Raw genomic sequence first — 18,889 nt, 5'->3', positions numbered from 1 at the left:
TGAGCAGTACATCAGGGTATAATAAAAGGATATAACAATGCGGTAAATAAATAATAATTCATAGATGTGTGGCCGGTGTCGCACTGATAAATGTTCCAAAAGCGGATAAGATTGTGCACCACTTTGCACATTTTGTGTCACCATACTCTGAGAGCCAGAACTTTTTTTTTTTTTCCCCCCAACGGGCATATTTGTTGCGGGACAATCTGTTTTCATTGGTACCATTTTGGGGTACATGCAGCTTTTTTGTAGCACTTTTTTTTTATACATTTTTTTGGCAAGCAAGGTGACCAATAACAAGCAATTCTGACAATGTCGGTTTTTTTTTTGTTTTGTTTTTTACAATGTTTACCATGGGCTATAAATGACAATGTTACTTTATTCTGCGGGTCGATACGATTACGGCGATACCATATGTATATAGTTTTTTAAGTTTTGCAGCATTTGCACAATAAAATTACTTAAAAAAAAAATAATATATAATAATTTTTTGTGTCACCGTATTCTGAGACTAACTTTTTCTGTTTTTCAGTCTACAAAGCTGTGGATGGGTTGTAGTTTTTATTTGTACTATTTTGGGGTACATGTGACTTTTTTTTTTATCACTTTTTTATTATATATTTTGGGAGGGATGGTGACCAAAAAATAGCGATTTGGCATTGATTTTTATACATTTTATTTGCGGTGTTCACCATGCGGGAAAAATAACATTATACTTTGGGTAGTTACAAACGCGGTGATACCAAATCTGTGTACTTTTTTTAACGTTTTCATTTTTTTCCTATAACAAATGACTTATAGGAAAAAAGGCTGGATACATTTTATTTTTACACTTTTTATTTTTTTATTTTTATAGAACACTTTTTTTTTAAAGTAATGTATTATAGCCATCAGGACCAGCCGGAGGCTGGTCCTCATTGGCTTCCGTACATAGCAGAAGCGGAGGCCATTGCCTGGCCTCTGGTTGCCATGCCAACCATCGGCACCCCCGCGATCACGTTGTGTGCCGATCTGCTACGAGCCCCTTAAATGTGGAGATTGCTATCTCGCTCCACATTTAAGGGGTTAATTGCCGAAATTAGCGGCGATAGACTGCTGGCTGGGAACAGTGGAGTGTCAGCTGTTGGGCTTAGCTGACCCCCGGCTCCCAGACACGGTCGCTTGTGTCCTGGCGAGCCTAGGGGTTAAGCCTCCTACACAGCTGTTTCTAGCGTCGGACAGGCCCACCGGAGATCCTCCGGTGGGCCCAGGCAGCGAGCTGCTTTTATCTGGCAGCGGAGCAGAAAGACATTGTCTCCCTGCCCCGCTTCTTACCAGTAGCGTCGCTAGCACCCGGCCTTCAGGCCCAAGCCTCGGTGCCCGGCAACTGCCACATTCGCGTCTCCTATTGCGACGCGTCCGCCCGCACCGCATCTATAAAAGTTACTATAGTAACTGGGGCCTATGTAATGAAATACACGGATCTCGGTTACTATAGTAACGACACATACTTACCCATCTTTCTTCCTGAGCAAAGCGGAAGTCCTGACATATTCTCGCATCATGACATCACAAAGTTATGTGCCACGGATGATGTCACGGCCCTAGATGGTTTCGGGACGTCCGCTGCATCTGGAGGCGAAGAGGAGGGTAAGTGTAACGGTACTGCTTGCTGGGGTCCTGTATCTAAGCCTGCCTTGTGGTTTAGATACAGGGTCTAACAGACAGTATCACACATGGACCCTGTATCTAAGCCTTCCTCGTTAGGCTTAGATACAGGGCCACAGCAGACAGTAATCTTATACTGTATAAGATTACTGTCTGCTGTGGTCCTCTATCTAAGCCTGCCTTGTGGTAAGCTTAGATACAGGGTCTAGCAGACCGTGTCACACATGGACCCTGTATCTAAGCCTACCATGTGTATAGACAAATCAAGGGTAGGAGCAGCACTGTGATTCCTTGCCTGTTAAGGCTGGTGCTCAGCTTACAAACAGGGAGTGACCTCTCCCTGCATAAACGTGTATCCAAAAAAGAGAGATAGAAGCAGCACTCAAAAAAACTCTGGTTTATTCATCCAGCATACACTGCAACGTTTCACCTTCTCTATGAAGGCTTTTTCAAGTCAGGTGTGTTAAAGCATACACGTGTATATATAGGGGGCAAAGCCCAGACAATCAGTGTTACAAATCGGTACATAATTAATAAAAAATATAAAAATACATAAATATTATAAATATAAAGTGACAAGTGAAACAAAATTCAGATAGTGAACATGAGTTATGACATGATGCAATAATGCAAACAGATGATGCAACATGGCTAACATATAAAAATTGATCTTTATAACGTCTTTATATCCACTTTATAACGTCTTTATATCCACTATAGTGGATGACCCAAATGATCTGGATACCAGACTAAATGAGATGATGCATAAGTTTTTAAACAGGGGTTATCCGAAAAAGATTGTTAAAATACATCTAGATAGGGTACAACAATTGGATAGGGAAGTTTTGAGTGAGAAAAGAGACAGAACAACTAAGGATAAAAGACTCCCGATGGTATCTACTTTTAGCACTGGGAGCGCTAATGTTGCAGGAATCATTAGAAAACATTGGCACGTTTTGGGAAACTTTTATGATAAGGTTTCAGAATTTTGTTCCCCTCCTCTATTTTCCTACAAAAGATGTCGTAATTTGAAAGACAAATTGGTCAGAACAGATGTTGGCAGTATACATGGCGGACAGGCTTGCAGGACACGCAAGGGATGTTTCCCTTCTTTCCTGTGACAACTGTCCCCTCATGATTAAGGGGGATGTCTACACCCACCCCAAGACACATAAAATCTATAACATTAATTCCTTCTACACATGTAGAAGTGAATATGTAATATACATACTACAGTGCCCATGTGATTTAATCTATGTGGGTGAGACTACGACAGAATGTCGTTTGAGATTGAACAATCATAAATCTAGTATAAGGACCAAAAAGGTGGAATTGCCCGTAGCACGACATTTTGCTGAAACTGGACACACAGTGCAGCAACTTAAATTTACCATAATTGATGGGGTTTCCCCATTAAAACGGGGAGGTAACAGGGAACTGATTTTAAAACAACGTGAAATACAGTGGATTACAAAACTTAATTCCTTACATCCTTATGGTCTGAATGTGGATTATCCGCTCAATGTATATAGATAAGGTTAGTGTTAGGCTCACTTAAATTCATTTGGACAACGGAGGTATGTTATTTTTGTATACATTAATACATCTGGATTTGCTCTTTTGGCCTGTATTTCTTCCAATAAATCCTGTTGACACATACATGGCTGGTATTTGGAATATAATATGTGTGTTAATATTTTGATTATATATGCCAAGGTGACTGTATAGTGACATTCTCCTTTTTTCTTCTTTTTTAAGGACTACTTCATAATTGTTATTGGAATCACACGATCGGAAGAAGGAATCGTTGGACTCATGTGACTGTTGTTCTTCTAGACTGCATTTATGTTGATAAAATTATATAATGAATGTAATTTTTTTGAATTTTCTATTGGTCATGTGGTGCAGCGGTACCACATGAGTATGAATAATACCCTTGGATTAATCTGTCCATTTTTTCTATATTATAAATCTGACTAATTCTGATCCTGTATGTGTATCCACTATGAGGTCGGTGGCGTCTCGTTTGGCAGCAGTGATGGCACTAATAAACTTTTTTAATAATAATAGTCATTAGAATATGACTCGCTCTGATGGAGTCAATTAGGTTTATTCGCCTCTTGGCTAGTACCCACTATAAAACCTCTTGGGGATGATATATCCGCTGGAGGTCTATGTGGTGACTGGAGACAGGTTACTCTCTTATGGATAATGAGAGATGTAATCTGTACCGGGATGTTGAATACCTTGTAAGTGCCTGAACGAAAATTGCCTAAATGACCTTGTTTTCGTAAATGCGAACGGACCGTTTTCCCTCTTGTTGGAATGACATGTTGGATCTTATAAATTTCCCTTTTGAGATAACTATCCTCTTTTATGTAACAAAAATAGGTTATGGTTAAACTATGGATTTACCTGGCTGGGATTGCGATATTCCCTCTTTAAAGATGGCGGTTTTGAATACCAAACAAGTGATGACGCCTCTATAGTTGAATCTCGCGAGACATACTTGAGGTTCTGCTGCTCCATGTTTCCTTGACGTTATTTGATTTGACGTTCAGTTTATCCAATCTATGCGCTCCCTGCGGGCATGCGCAGTATGGTTTGTTTAACGCCAGTTTGGATGACTATGGACGATTACGTGCGTTACATATGAGTCTCATGATTACCTTTTTTCCTTTCATAGATCGGTGAGTGCCAGCTGATCTCATTTTTAATCAATTACACTGTGTTGGTTTAATCAATTATAAAGATCAATTTTTATATGTTAGCCATGTTGCATCATCTGTTTGCATTATTGCATCATGTCATAACTCATGTTCACTATCTGAATTTTGTTTCACTTGTCACTTTATATTTATAATATTTATGTATTTTTATATTTTTTATTAATTATGTACTGATTTGTAACACTGATTGTCTGGGCTTTGCCCCCTATATATACACGTGTATGCTTTAACACACCTGACTTGAAAAAGCCTTCATAGAGAAGGTGAAACGTTGCAGTGTATGCTGGATGAATAAACCAGAGTTTTTTTGAGTGCTGCTTCTATCTCTCCTTTTTAAGCCTACCATGTGGTATTCTTAGATACATGGCCCATGTCTGATGGGCTCTGTATCTAAGCTTACCACCCTTACCTACCTTGTGGTAGGATTAGATACATGGTCTATCAGACAATATTACACATGGGCCCTGTATCTAAGCCTACCACATGTGTTACTAATGTTTTTTTTGTGTGTTTTTGTACAGGTTCGGTCGATGGACTACGTCGGATTCGATGACTGATTTTTATTTTTATTTTCAATAAAATGGTTAATGAGGGTTGTGTGGGGGGGTTTTATTTAAATAAAATATTTTTTCAATGTCTTTGTATTTTCTTCGAAACTTTTATTACTACCACCCTAGAAATGGCTGCTGGCTGATTGACAGCGTCCATTACTAAGGTGGTGCTTAGTGTTAGGCGGTGCAGAGGTATCCAGTACCCGACCATCTGTAGTGATGGTCGGGCACTGTGGTGGCGGCAGGCCGGTACTATTAGGCTGGGAAAGGCCAAAAACTGTGGGCCTTCCCACCTTGGTAATGCTAGCCTGCTGCTGCTGCTGTTGTATCTTATTTGTTTGTTTTTTAAATAATTTGAAAAAAACTACATTAATGTTAGACATGAAGAGGTTAACACTAATCCACGTTATTACCCTGGTACCCAGCACCACCAGGAAGAGCCGGGTATGATCTAGTACCCGACCATCTGTAGTGACAAGAGGGGCACTGCGGTGGCCGCAGTCTGGTATTATTAGGCTGGCAAAGGCCAAAAACTGTGACCCTTCCCACCCTGGTAACGCTAGGCTGCTGCTGCTATGTTGTATCTAGCTGGTTATAAAAATGGGGGAACCCCACATCGTGCTGTCCATTTTTCATAACCAGCCAGATACAACACAGCAGCAGCAGGCTAGCATTACCTGGGTGGGAAGGGTCACTGGTTTTGGCCTTTCCCAGCCTAATAATACCAGCCTGCGGTCACCCCAGTGCCCGACCATCACGACAAATGGTCAGGTACTGGATCGTACCTAGCTCTTCCTGGCACCGGTGGGTACCGGGGTAATAATGGGGGTTAGTGTTAGCCTTTTCACCGCAAGCAGGGCTCCTGTACCTGTGGCATCGCTATGACGTACATTTACATAATGTCACATGAACCGTATAGTTCTCATTACGTAAATATGTCATAGGGCAGAGAGGGGTTAAATCCAACAGCATGGGTACCTGTCCACTCTCCTAATGACCATACTTCAAAGTTTGACAAGAAAGTCGTAATATTACAATACAGAAACTATTTGTGTAATCTTTTTGGGTGTATTTAAACACAGTGGATCCCACACAGAACATTATTACAGTGCAATTCAAGTGAATGGTGTGTTACAACTACTCATTCCCATCCGGAAAAAAAATAATATTCTCACATATATTAGAGTATGTTGCAGATTTCACACTTGAATCTGTGTATGATTACAATGGCAAATTTAGGGGAAAGTGGATTGGACATGTTGGATTTCAATCTTTGTTCCCCAAGGTGAGAGCTTTACTAAAATAAACGTGCATGTTAATTTGGGGGAGGGAGAGGTATTTGGCCAACAACTAATGTGTATAGCTGGCCTCAAGGTTTACATCCACACGTGCTATTTAGGAGGAATGAGAAAGCATAATGGTACCTGCCTCCTGCTGATGGAATCCAATCCTGTAAGCCATTAGTGTGGAAATTTAGTCTACATGATCTTTGGGTATGTGAAATACATATGGGGCGACAAACCCCTTATTTTATGAGTAGTTAATGCCCCATTGCACTTGAATATAGACTTTGGTAAATGAAAATTAAGAACAATTATAAAGCATATATCGTCATTTTAAACGACTTAAAGGTCGCCATTTTCTCATCCATAGTTGATTGGCCAAACAGATGACAGTAACAGACGCGCAACAACGTTTCAAAACTATGGCAATTGAAATGTGTGAAATCTTTCACAGCCAGGAAAACGTATAGAAATTAACAAGGAGACATTGGTCCACAAGCCCCCCAGTGGATTTTATCGAACGCTCATTTCATAACAAAATTTGTTGTCACATGTTTTTTTACATATCATTAGTCATACAAAATTAAGGGTTTCTTTTCTGTCTCAATGACTCATCACAACCAAAAGAATCCAACACGTCAGATCAAGTCCCAGGCTGATTTTGGGCATTAGTCGTTCTCAAATATGATCGTTCGGTGCATGAAAAAAAAAAAAAGACAATTCTCTAAATATGGTTTTGGTCAATCAAAATCACTAGTGTAAGGCCAAATTTCACCCGTGCTCTTATAGTGTCATTGAGCGAAAAGTAGTGAGGTGTATTGGCTTACTGGACCCTTTTTTGACAGTTCGCCGCATCTGTTCTGGGCCGTGATTGGGTCACACTTACCAAAAATTGTTGACAAAAAAAATGGCTAAAAACAAGCATTACACTCTAAGGCCGGATTCACACAAGCATGTGCGTTTTGCGCGCGCAAAAAAATGTGGCGTTTGTGCGCGCAAAAGTAGCTTGACAGCTCCGTATGATGCACGGCTGTGTGCTTTTTGCGCAGCCGCCATCATTATGACACTCCGTTTGGATGTTTGTAAACAGAAAAGCACGTGGTGCTTTTCTGTTTTCATTCATCCTTTTTACAGCTGTTGTGCGAATCACGCGTGTCCCACGGAAGTGCCTCCCTGTGGTGCGCGTGATTTTCACGCACCCATTGACTTCAATGGGCGCGTGATGCGCAAAATACGCTCAAAGAATGGACATGTCGTGAGTTTTTCGCAGCGGACTCACGCTGCGTAAAAATCACGCAACTGTCTGCCCGGCCCCATAGACTATAGGTCCGTGCGACGCGCATGAAAATCACGCGCGTATATCCCGTTCGTCTGAATAAGCCCTTAGGGTATGTTCACACAGCGTTTTTTGTAAGGTAGAAAAAGTCTGCCTCAATTTCTTCAGGAATTTTGAATTGACAGCATTGTTTGACGCTTTTTTTGCCCGATTTTTTCTTTTTTTAAAGCCGTTGGAGTGAATGCAAATGCCGCAGGCAAAAAAAAAAAAAATCACTCCAAACGAGCGCTTTTTTTCTGCCTCCTATTGATTTCAATGGGAGGCCAGAGGCGGAAATCGCTCGAAGACCATCAGCCCCCCACTCACGGTACAATGACCATCAGGGCCCCCCCCCCCCATAAAGTGGCCATCACAGACAGAAGCCAATTCCTTCTCCAGCAGTAAGCACACTATAACACCGCTACAATCACATCATAGAGAAGTTATAATAACAGCACAAAACTGCTCCAGATGTTCCTCACAATAACTGATGAACACCTCATTTTGAGAAGCACTGCTCGAGAGCAACTTCATTCTAGAAATCAGCAGCAATATGAGATCACGAAAGTCACCTATGTGATGCGATATAGCAGGAGGAGATCATTCTGACTATTTTCTTTTTAAAGACATCACAGCAGAATTTTACATTAAAAAGTCGATAAAATAATAACGCAAGTCAAAAAATACACCAACAATTTAAGAGTCCGGATTTATTTTTTCTTAAATTAATTTGCCCATACACTTTAAGAAAGAAATATTAAAATACGGTTACTAAATAATTCAAAAGTATACTTTAAACCCTGGAAACTTGTCATGCCACAGGACTCTTATTCATAAGGGAAATAAGATGGGCAGATTGAACTCAAAAATATAAAATCTTTAAAAAAGGAACACAAACCTTGTGCCAGACATATTTCCATAATGGAAAAATATTAAAACATTAAACAGTCAAATAAACTTTTAAACTTGGGGCACACTGCAGACCTTCTTGCAGCTAGCGGCATGTGACAAAGCTTGGGAGAAAGTCCATGTTCTATAACCCAGTTCATTTACTCATCGTCTTCAGCTGTGTAAATGGCCTGATTCCGTCTTTTAATCATCACACTACCTCGCCCATTCTCATCACTTAATCTCTTGAGCGGTCTCTCAGGGTTTCTTCCTTCCCCTTCAGTCTGACTGCTCTCGGACCGTTCCATCTCATCATTGGTTGAATCCATAGCATCGTCAGATGAGACAGCCATTGAATCAGGAAGAACACGAATGTTAGAGAAGTTAATGGACAAGTCTGGGGTATCTGGGGTATATTCTGGTGAGGGCTCCACAGACTGTACAGAGATGTCTTCTTCATTCTCATCATCCTCCAGAGTGATCTCATCAGGGTTAATTGAAGAAGAGAGGACAGAGGTATCAGTGCTGTATTCACTAGGATCTTCCACAGAACCACCACTGTCATCATTATCTTCTGTTGCATCAAATTCTCCACCTTCTTCATATTGGCGGACCTTGGAATTGAGGTCAATAAGTCCAAAACGGGCACAGAACTCGGTTGTCTGTGGATTAACTACATGGGATGCCACCCTCTTGTGCTGAGGATTGTTCGGGTTATAACATGGTAGAGTGACACTAAAGTTGTAAGGGATACTAAGGTCATTACATAGGTCATTCAGGACTTCTTGTTTGGTTTGTTCACTGGTGCTGTAATCCCACCTAAATGGTAAAAACCAAAGATTAGTGTAATGTTCATTTTTCAACTATGCAGCAAGTGAGATCTGTATCTAGTGTAAGTTGTGAATTGTGTTTTTTTGTTTCTATAACTACTTTTTTTAAATTAAAGTTCTCCAATAGAAACTAATACAGAGCATATCCGTGAGGCCACACATGGATCTCTAATACGGTGTCACTACATTTCAATAGGGCTATGCATATCACCATGTTGGCAAATACACCTGCAAATATCCCAATCTCGCATCATGCTCCATCGCATACTATGGGACCGAGTTCTCCCTTAGAAGGACTGAATTCAGCATGGTTACATTTTGTGCACTGGATTGCAAGCCAAAATGAACACGCTTATTTGCATGAGGTATAAGGCGGTATCCAAAATATAGTTACAATTGTGATGCAACTTTGATAGCGGATACAAAAAAAAAAAAACTGCCGATCTCTAGACCTATTCCGATAGGTCGCATGTTCGGCTGTTGTGTATAACGGACCGACCATTTGGCCTCTGAAGGAAGCCAAGCTGACAAGAAAGGAAGCGGCACAGCACTTTCCTACAGCCACAACCACATTGTTACAACAATAAGTGTGTCTCATTGGTTGGACCTCCATTTACTGGACATTGATGGCATATCCTAGCAATATACCACCAATGCCTGTCCTGACAAGCTTTGAAGAAAAATAAGTTAGATCCAATTTTATATTTGTAATGGAAAAATATCCTGATGTTTTTCTGCAAATCCTCATCATCATAATCACCACCACCACCACGTATACTATAAAACAACAAAAAAACATTCACCTGCTGTGTAGACCATTGTTCTCAGGCATATTCCATGTATTTGATGTAACATTCAGAAGGTCTTTGGTCGCTTTAAGAACGGACAGCCATTCTAGGTCATATTCTAGTCGTTCTGGCTTACTTGGATCATGTTCCACCTCTACAATCTAGGAAAAATATATATTTTCATAAGCTTCACAGGAGAAATAAATGACAATCATAAGAAGATTCCACAGCCAGTCCAGACACCAGTAAATCATTCTCACCTGGAGAAATTCCCGACGTGGTAGGCATTTATCAAGCGCCAAGAACTTTGTTGCTTTAGGTAACTTGCCATCGTCTTTATTCTGGAAAATTAAATATAAACTGGTCAAATATCATGGAATGGGACCTCTTGGGTAAAGCTCATAACAGACAAACATGCACTAAAAACGAAATTCAGGCTCTTGACTTCGATGTACTCAATTTAATCCCGGGGTGGAAACCACAAAGATGACAAACTTCGAAATAAACAGGATAATTTTTTAATTTTGTTTACAAACAATAAAAGTGAATTTTTTTTCTTACTGGATGTTGCATGAAAGCAGCAAACTTAACATGGAGGTGAGCAGAAAACCAGAATGACGGCTGGAGGTGATTGAGGAGCTCACAGGCGGCCGGGCTGCCCAGGGTGTTGCTCTCTACCTCTTGTGTGAAGAACTCCTTTTTCTTCAAGAGTTGATTTTTATTCCCATAGTTATAGATGCTACGGGGCCAATCATGGGACAGAAACACATCCATGGGTTCTTTTACCTGCAAGTACATCATAGCAGATTACATCATTAGTATTTTTACATACATTTTTTTATTTTATTGCATATAGATAATACAACAAAAAAAAGTCTAAAAGACGCTCATAAGTCGATAAGAAACTAAAATGTTCTTTCCTTGACTAACACAAATCTGTAGCTGTCCTGAGACAGGTGTGCTTTATATAGAAGCTACATGATGCCCCTAAAGACTGCCCTGAAATGGAGTTCAGGGGTGTTGTAAACTGCTTCAATAGCCCTCCTGCTGATAACTGGAGTGGGATTTTGGGGATAACTGCAGTCGGAACGGACTTAAAATCTTTGGATTTCTAAATGCCTGGACAGTTGTCTATTAAAGAGGCTCTGTCACCAGATTGTGCAAACCCTATCTGCTATTGCAGCAGATAGGCGCTGCAATGTAGATTACAGTAACGTTTTTATTTTTAAAAAACGAGCATTTTTGGCCAAGTTATGACCATTTTCGTATTTATGCAAATGAGGCTTGCAAAAGTACAACTGGGCGTGTTGAAAAGTAAAAGTACAACTGGGCGTGTATTATGTGCGTACATCGGGGCGTGTTTACAACTTTTACTAGCTGGGCTTTCTGAAGAGAAGTATCATCCACTTCTCTTCAGAACGCCCAGTTTCTGGCAGTGCAGATCTGTGACGTCACTCACAGGTCCTGCATCGTGTCGGCACCAGAGGCTACAGTTGATTCTGCAGCAGCATCAGCGTTTGCAGGTAAGTAGCTACATCGACTTACCTGCAAACGCCGATGCTGCTGCAGAATCATCTGTAGCCTCTGGTGCCGACACGATGCAGGACCTGTGAGTGACGTCACAGATCTGCACTGCCAGAAGCTGGGCGTTCTGAAGAGAAGTGGATGATACTTCTCATCAGAACGCCCAGCTAGTAAAAGTAGTAAACACGCCCCGATGTACGCACATAATACACGCCCAGTTGTACTTTTACTTTTCAACACGCCCAGTTGTACTTTTGCAAGCCTCATTTGCATAAATACGAAAATGGTCATAACTTGGCCAAAAATGCTCGTTTTTTAAAAATAAAAACGTTACTGTAATCTACATTGCAGCGCCTATCTGCTGCAATAGCAGATAGGGGTTGCACAATCTGGTGACAGAGCCTCTTTAAGCAGTATAAGATGCAAATTATCGGGGCATCGCATGAAATATTAAAGAGGTTTTCCAGGAATATACATAGGATAGGTCATCAATGTATAATTAGTAAGTGTCCAACTCACTTGATACCAAGGGCTTATTCAGGCGAATGTTGAAAAAGTCTGTGTGACGGCCGTAAAGACAACGGACACATGTATTTCAATGAGGCCGTTCACACGGCCTTTGTTTCAACGGAAAGTGTGAAGGGTCCGTTGAAGAATAGAACAAGTCCTATTTTCTTCAGTTTTCACGGAATCCTCAATTGACTCAAGTCTATGGGGATTCACTGAAAAATAGGTAATGAATGTCGTTCAGTAATAAATGTGTTTCACCGCCTGGAAGAACGATTAAAAAGTAGTTTATTAGTTAATTTCATAAAATAGTGGCTCTACCAGCCGTTGATACCAGACCAGGCTTAAGCAAGTGATTAGCGACAAGAAAGGTGGTATAGAGTGATTGATGTCTCCTTTCCACCCAAAACACCACCTATCTGCTTGTAGTATAAATAACGCTATATCTTTGCCATTGATAACTGTCTATCTAAATCCTACGCGTTTCATCATCACATACACGGTGATGCTTCCTCAGGGATTGATAGAAGTAGATTTATTTCAAATCTCGTTAAATTCAAAAGTAGTGAAATGATAACAATTTTGCAGCACTGGATAGCACTGTTTATGTGCTGATTCGTAACCTCCAGACGCATGCACGGCTCTGATACACGGCCAGTGTATCAGAGCCGTGCATGCGTCTGGAGGTTACGAATCAGCACATAAACAGTGCTATCCAGTGCTGCAAAATTGTTATCATTTCACTACTTTTGAATTTAACGAGATTTGAAATAAATCTACTTCTATCAATCCCTGAGGAAGCATCACCGTGTATGTGATGATGAAACGCGTAGGATTTAGATAGACAGTTATCAATGGCAAAGATATAGCGTTATTTATACTACAAGCAGATAGGTGGTGTTTTGGGTGGAAAGGAGACATCAATCACTCTATACCACCTTTCTTGTCGCTAATCACTTGCTTAAGCCTGGTCTGGTATCAACGGCTGGTAGAGCCACTATTTTATGAAATTAACTAATAAACTACTTTTCAAGTCTATGGGGATCTGTGAAAACGGGACCCGCACGGGGGCAACGCGGATGTGAAAAACTGAAATTTTTCACGTCTAAGATTCCCCACGATCGTCTGAATAAGCCCACACAGCAGGGCAGAGGATCTCTGTGTTTGATGGAGCCAAGTACAGCTGTGTTCATAGAAGCGCCACTGTACCTGGAAAATACTTTGATATGCTAATCGGTGGCGATCCCAAAAGTTTGGACACCCACAAATTACACATTGATGGCCTATCCTAAGGCTAGGTCATCAATGTATATCCCTTGAAAACCCCTTTATTATTTTGCAGATTTCAAGTAGACATTGGGAAGAATAGCAGAACCATCTGCCTACCTGCTTAAGTTTAAAGACTTCTATATTCCTCACATGATATGCACTTCTAATTGTATCTTTTGTGTATGGAGGGTGTTCGAAATGACCTAAAGAAATTACATAAGAAAAATGTTATTTTAATGTATGTATTGGAAAACCGGCTGAATTTCCCAAATCAGTATACCTACAAAAAACAAGAATCGTAAATGTCAAATAATTTTTCCTGCTAAATTCAGAGTCCTGCAACATCTATCTGACTACTTCTCACAATGATGGTCACAGTGGCCATGCAATTAAGCTTACTTAAAAAAATAAAAAAATAAAATTATTCTAGATGTCCAAGGTAGGTAGCTCTATGTTATGGATAATCCCTAGAATATCCGCTAGCTCTTCTCCACATAGGACACATCTATAGACCAGCGGGTAGGAAGCAGGAATTACATGTTTGAAGAGATACAGAATACAGGTTAACTATAAAGGTCTGTACTAGAATGAAAATTTCAAGACTATTTTAAAACACAGCCCGTGGATAGGAGCAAGATCGTATTTGTTATTTTGCTAAATCCACTTACATCTATATAAATTTTAAAGGAGAACTACAGAAGTACTATATAAAATGGGATCAAAGTAGCCAACCACTTTTCAGAATGAGGCCCTCCCCAGTGTTTGTGTAAGGCCTCATGCACACGGGAGTGTCATCCGCGGCCGCCAGCAAATCACGGGCCGTGCACATGTCCGCGTGCGTTCATGTCCGTTCTTTTTGCGGTCCAGGCTCCAAGGCAATGCACAGACTGTGGAAACCACGGTCGTGTACATGGGCCCATTGAATTGAATGGGGCCGCAATTCACCCGCAGATTTTGGGTGAATTGCGGCCGCAAAAATATGTTCGTGTGCATGGGGCCTAATGCATGGTTTTACGGAGTCTATTATATTATAGTGACTCTTTACTCCAGCTCATAGAGGGGACTCCCAAGCAAAAGATCCCCTGCTATGGTGTCTATATTCTTGAGCCCTTTCATTGTCATGATGCATGTAGAATGTACTTGGGAATAAGAGTCAATAAGCTCTGATCGTCATATTGTCAAATAAAATGACCATTCATCTGAATTATAATTGAATATGTACCTTTTCTATAATCATGCGATTTAAAAATTCCAGAAATTCCTCCAATTCTAACCCCACGATATTTCACAACACTGGCATATCCTGAAAAAGATTAAGCAGCAATTAATAACCAAAACTCCAGCATATAACGCTACCAGGCCAAGTACCTATTAAAGCTAGACATTAAGACCGGGTACACATGGGTTGTCTTTGCTGCGGATAATTCTGCAGCAAATTCGACCAAGAATCTGTAGAAAATCCGCACAAAATTGTGTGGATTTACGTGATTTTTATATTCGCCTTACCAATCCCCCCTGATGCTTCCATGGTGATGCTTCCCTTGCCCTCCACCGGACTCTGCTCGCCAGGGATGACATGTCGACACAACTGCCGCAGCCGGTGATTGGCTACAACGGTCAGGTGTCAAAACGACACCTCATCGCTGCAGGCCGGTAAACAGACTGGCGTGGACTAAGGAAGTGTCACCACGGGGGGCCAGGATACTAGCAAGGGGAGTATACTTTTTTTTTTCCCCCATTATTTTAAAATGTTTTATTCCTCCAATTTCAATAGTACAAGTAGAAGCACAACATAATTACCAACCAAAAGAGCTAGTTGGCGACAAACAAGGCACCATTATATATAATACATTAACATTCCTGAGGAAGGAATATCATATCAAGGTAAATACATTGCAGTTAAATGCGAAAATAAAAAGGTGACCGCAGTCATTGCCCAACAACAACTTAGAAAACACACATTTATAAACCATAAAACCTAGCGCTCCATTCCTCCCACATTGATCCCATCCCAGCCAGTAATATAACAAGAATTAGATCGCAGTATCCGAGGTCTCCAACCACCTGGACCAGATCTTTCCAAATTTGCTTCCCCCCATTATTTTAAAATGAAACGTACACTTGCGGGTTCTGTATGTAATCTGCAACACTAGGATTTGATTGCGGATTTTAACTTTCCCTTTGAAAATCTGCAACAAAATCCGTGCTCATTCCAAGATAGAATTAACATGCTGCAGATTTTAAGATCCACACCGCACGTCAATTTCTGCAGCATTTGGATGAGATTTGTTAAAATCTTATCTACAGGTCCGCTACTGTATTCCGCTGCAGATTTACCACCCACAAAGCTGTACGGAAAAACTGCAGCATTCCCGTCCCGTGTGGACGTAACCTAAAGGGGTATTTTGAGAACATTGATGGAACAATAATATGATATGCATTGTGTCTGGTCAATGGGAATGCAACCTCTGGGATTCCCACAGATGCCTTGAATGAAGCAACCCAGTTAGGTTTTCTCTTACACAGCGCCACTTCCGACCCTGCGCTATTTAGGAACTGCAACCCAACTTCAGTCAACTTAATACGGCATTGTGCAATACCAGACGAAGCGCCTGGTCAGGATTAGCACTGTTCCTTCATTCTAGGTATGAATAGGGGTCGGACCAGCACCAAGACATGAATGCCATATCCTATCAATATGCCGTCAATGTTAGTGGTCAGATTACCCCTTTGAGATCGTTTCACAACACCTGAACATACTGAAATTAGATCACCATTGAACCCTATTCCCTTTACAACATAATAACTGCACCAAAGAATGAACCACTGACTTAAGAACTTATTTTAAAATCTATACATACCCAAGTAGTATATATTTGGTGCAACCCAGCCACCATAGGGCAGTTCCTGGAGGTAATTTGAAGCCTCATGATTCCCTCCAATGAAGATGGTAAGTATTGGAGCTTGTTTCTCACCAGAATAATACCTACAAAACAAAATATATCAATACGAAAAAAAAACAAAAAACAGCCTAACAGACACGCATTAATACACAAGTACGGTCACCAATGTGCGGTGTATAATCAGTATTAGTTTATGATGTATTCCTATGTGAAGTTGCGTATTGGTGGAAATTCAAGTTGCCTGCGACCTTTTCCCTTATAGGGAAACATTGAGGTTTATGACGAGCCACGATTTTACGGAGACTCGCGAGCAACCCAAAGTAGCCATGGAGCCCTGGGCTAAATCTGCTCAACTTTATGGCTTGCTTCTATAGAAAACTATCTGGGTCATGTGATGATCACGCAGGTGCGCGATCATTACAAGACACAGCTCTAATAACTGTACTGTAACTAATGAGCCAAGGTCCATTTTTAAAGGGGTTGTCCAGGCACGTGGTGGTTTTTCATACGGATGACCTTCGCACAGGATAGGTCATCAGAATATGATCGGTGGGGGCCTCTGGGCACCGTATTTTATGCAGTGGCCGGTGTCGGAAGCAGATGGCTCCACACACTGTATAGCGGTAGTGCTGCAACTCTGCTCCTATTCAGTACTGAAGCACGGCCACTATACTGTGACCAGAGCCATCTGTTTCCGGCACGGATATCCAATGCCAAGAGGCAGCCGGAACAGCTGATCAGTGGATGATCCGGGTGTCGGACCCCCACGATCATATACTGATGACCTATGATGTGGATAGGTCATCAGTATCAGAAACTGCCCCATGCCCGGACAACCCTTTTAATGACTGCAAGCAGAGATCTTACAAACCATGAGAAATTGATATAGAAAGTATATTAATACGTTTGTACAACTTTTCTTTATACAATGAATAATCTTTTTTGATGAAACCATAATACCCCCTTGATCTATCTGAAGTCCCATTGTTACCGCCATTTCAGTGGTAGGTATGTGACGTGGACTTACTTGTAAAAAGTCTGCATCTGGCGGTATTTTGGAGGCACGGCCATGCATTTCATGTCACCCTCATTCCTCACTGCTTGAAAGTCGCCACAGCAGAGCAAGAGATCTACTTTAGTGTTCTCTTTCTTCTCGAGGAACTGGATAGTCTCATAGATCCTATCGAGCTCACCATGGCAGCAACCTTCCACTGCAATCTTCATGGCTGTCGTTCAGTTACTATACAGAGTTCAGAGGAAAGATCTTTCCTTACACTGCCATCTGCAAAAAGCCAAATAGAAAGAGTTACATGATAGGTATCCACAATAGAAAAAAACCTCAGCAAACATGTTATCACAGCATACCTAAATGTCCCCCATTATAAAGGGTATGTTCACCTTTAAAACAGTCTTTGGGAATATTCACACATGGCAGATTTTGTTGCATAAATGTCTCTACAATTAAAATGTATAGAGTGGATTTTCAGGTTTCAGAAATGTCTGAAATCTACGTGAACATGCTCTTACAGTTTAACTCTAGTATTGAACTACACGACAAGTTGAATTAGCAAATTATCACTTATCTTGAGTTACAGCAGTCTGTAATATAGTCTGCAGCTACATTGACAGGTCTACAGGCTGCTATTGGAAACAGTCAACAAGCTTATCGATAACCACTTCATTGTATGTAACCTGATGTAAAGACTTCACAACCCAGAATGCAAATCACGAGAGTAAATTCTGTGCAGACACTAATCAAGCAGCAAATGCTAGAAGATTTCAGCTCTGAAGCCTGCAGAATTGTGATTGCAGCACTGGGCTATACTTTAGAACTAGTACAAGATAAGTAACGCAAAGTATTTACCAAGTTCCTTAACTTTCTTATATATAAACTATGAAACGTAGTTGTTGGGCAGACACTTTAAGCAAACGATACATGGTGCAATTTAGCTGAAAATGTCATGGTGATAAAAAAAAAATGCACATTCGTCTCAAGCGACGGTTTAAGCAACATAACGATAAACATTAATGATCGCCTTTTCCGGTGATCAATAACTATTACACACATATATATATATATTAAACATATCAACAGATCTTATTATTGCTTACAATGAATGATCACATGATCCTCTTTTTCAAATCCTCAGATACTACTGCACCATGTATGGCTAGAATGATACACAATCCGTAAATCTATATGAATCATGCCTGTAACAAAAACAGTAAACATGCTAGAAGAAAAACATCCCACCCTCAGGCTCTGATCTCACAAAATAAGGTACCAGTTTGGAATCAGCATTGGTAGGCGCAGCTGTGTATGAGCGGGACGTATACATTGTATTCATCGTATAGACCATTTATTGCAATCCATACATCTTCCGCACATCGTTCCTCTTACCTGCACGATCACTCCAAGTTCTGACTGATGCAAGGCGCCTGCGCGAAGCCCTCTCCGTAAAGCAGGAAGTTGTCGGTTGTGCGCGATGACGTCACGCGGAAGGCGTGAACGTTTTCTATTGGCTAACGCTTCATTGGTAGCAATTCTGTACGTTTTTACGTTCGAACTACTGTACTTGAGCAATTAAAGTGATAGGGCTATTCTAAAGTGTACATAGTGCTCATAGAGTTACTAATAAATAACGATCAGAGCTG

At 40.8% G+C, this 18,889-nt stretch overlaps 1 protein-coding gene across 1 annotated transcript; it reads right to left on the bottom strand.

Moving 5' to 3' along the window:
- Window positions 1-8,220: 8,220 nt before the first annotated feature.
- DBR1 (debranching RNA lariats 1) lies at window positions 8,221-18,733 on the bottom strand. The gene is made up of 9 exons (XM_075829730.1): window positions 18,636-18,733; window positions 17,262-17,516; window positions 16,193-16,317; window positions 14,554-14,634; window positions 13,449-13,534; window positions 10,593-10,817; window positions 10,292-10,372; window positions 10,047-10,192; window positions 8,221-9,232 (listed from the first exon to the last, which is right to left on the bottom strand). The coding sequence occupies exons 2-9, from the start codon at window positions 17,456-17,458 to the stop codon at window positions 8,575-8,577; spliced, it is 1,599 nt and encodes a 532-aa protein (XP_075685845.1). The 5' UTR covers window positions 17,459-17,516; window positions 18,636-18,733; the 3' UTR covers window positions 8,221-8,574.
- Window positions 18,734-18,889: the final 156 nt, after the last annotated feature.

This window comes from Rhinoderma darwinii, chromosome 6, assembly GCF_050947455.1.
Source record: "Rhinoderma darwinii isolate aRhiDar2 chromosome 6, aRhiDar2.hap1, whole genome shotgun sequence".
Lineage (NCBI taxonomy): Eukaryota > Metazoa > Chordata > Amphibia > Anura > Rhinodermatidae > Rhinoderma > Rhinoderma darwinii.
The sequence above is the reverse complement of the archived record's forward strand: the minus strand, read 5'-3'. Positions and strand labels throughout refer to the sequence as shown.

Coding starts and splice junctions, on each gene's coding strand:
- DBR1 (XM_075829730.1), bottom strand. CDS start 17,458: ATGAAGATTGCAGTGGAAGGTTGCTGCCATGGTGAGCTCGATAGGATC. Junction 16,318..17,261: donor CAGATGCAGACTTTTTACAA/GTAAGTCCACGT, acceptor TTTGTTTTGTAG/GTATTATTCTGGTGAGAAAC. Junction 14,635..16,192: donor ACCAAATATATACTACTTGG/GTATGTATAGAT, acceptor AATCTTTTTCAG/GATATGCCAGTGTTGTGAAA.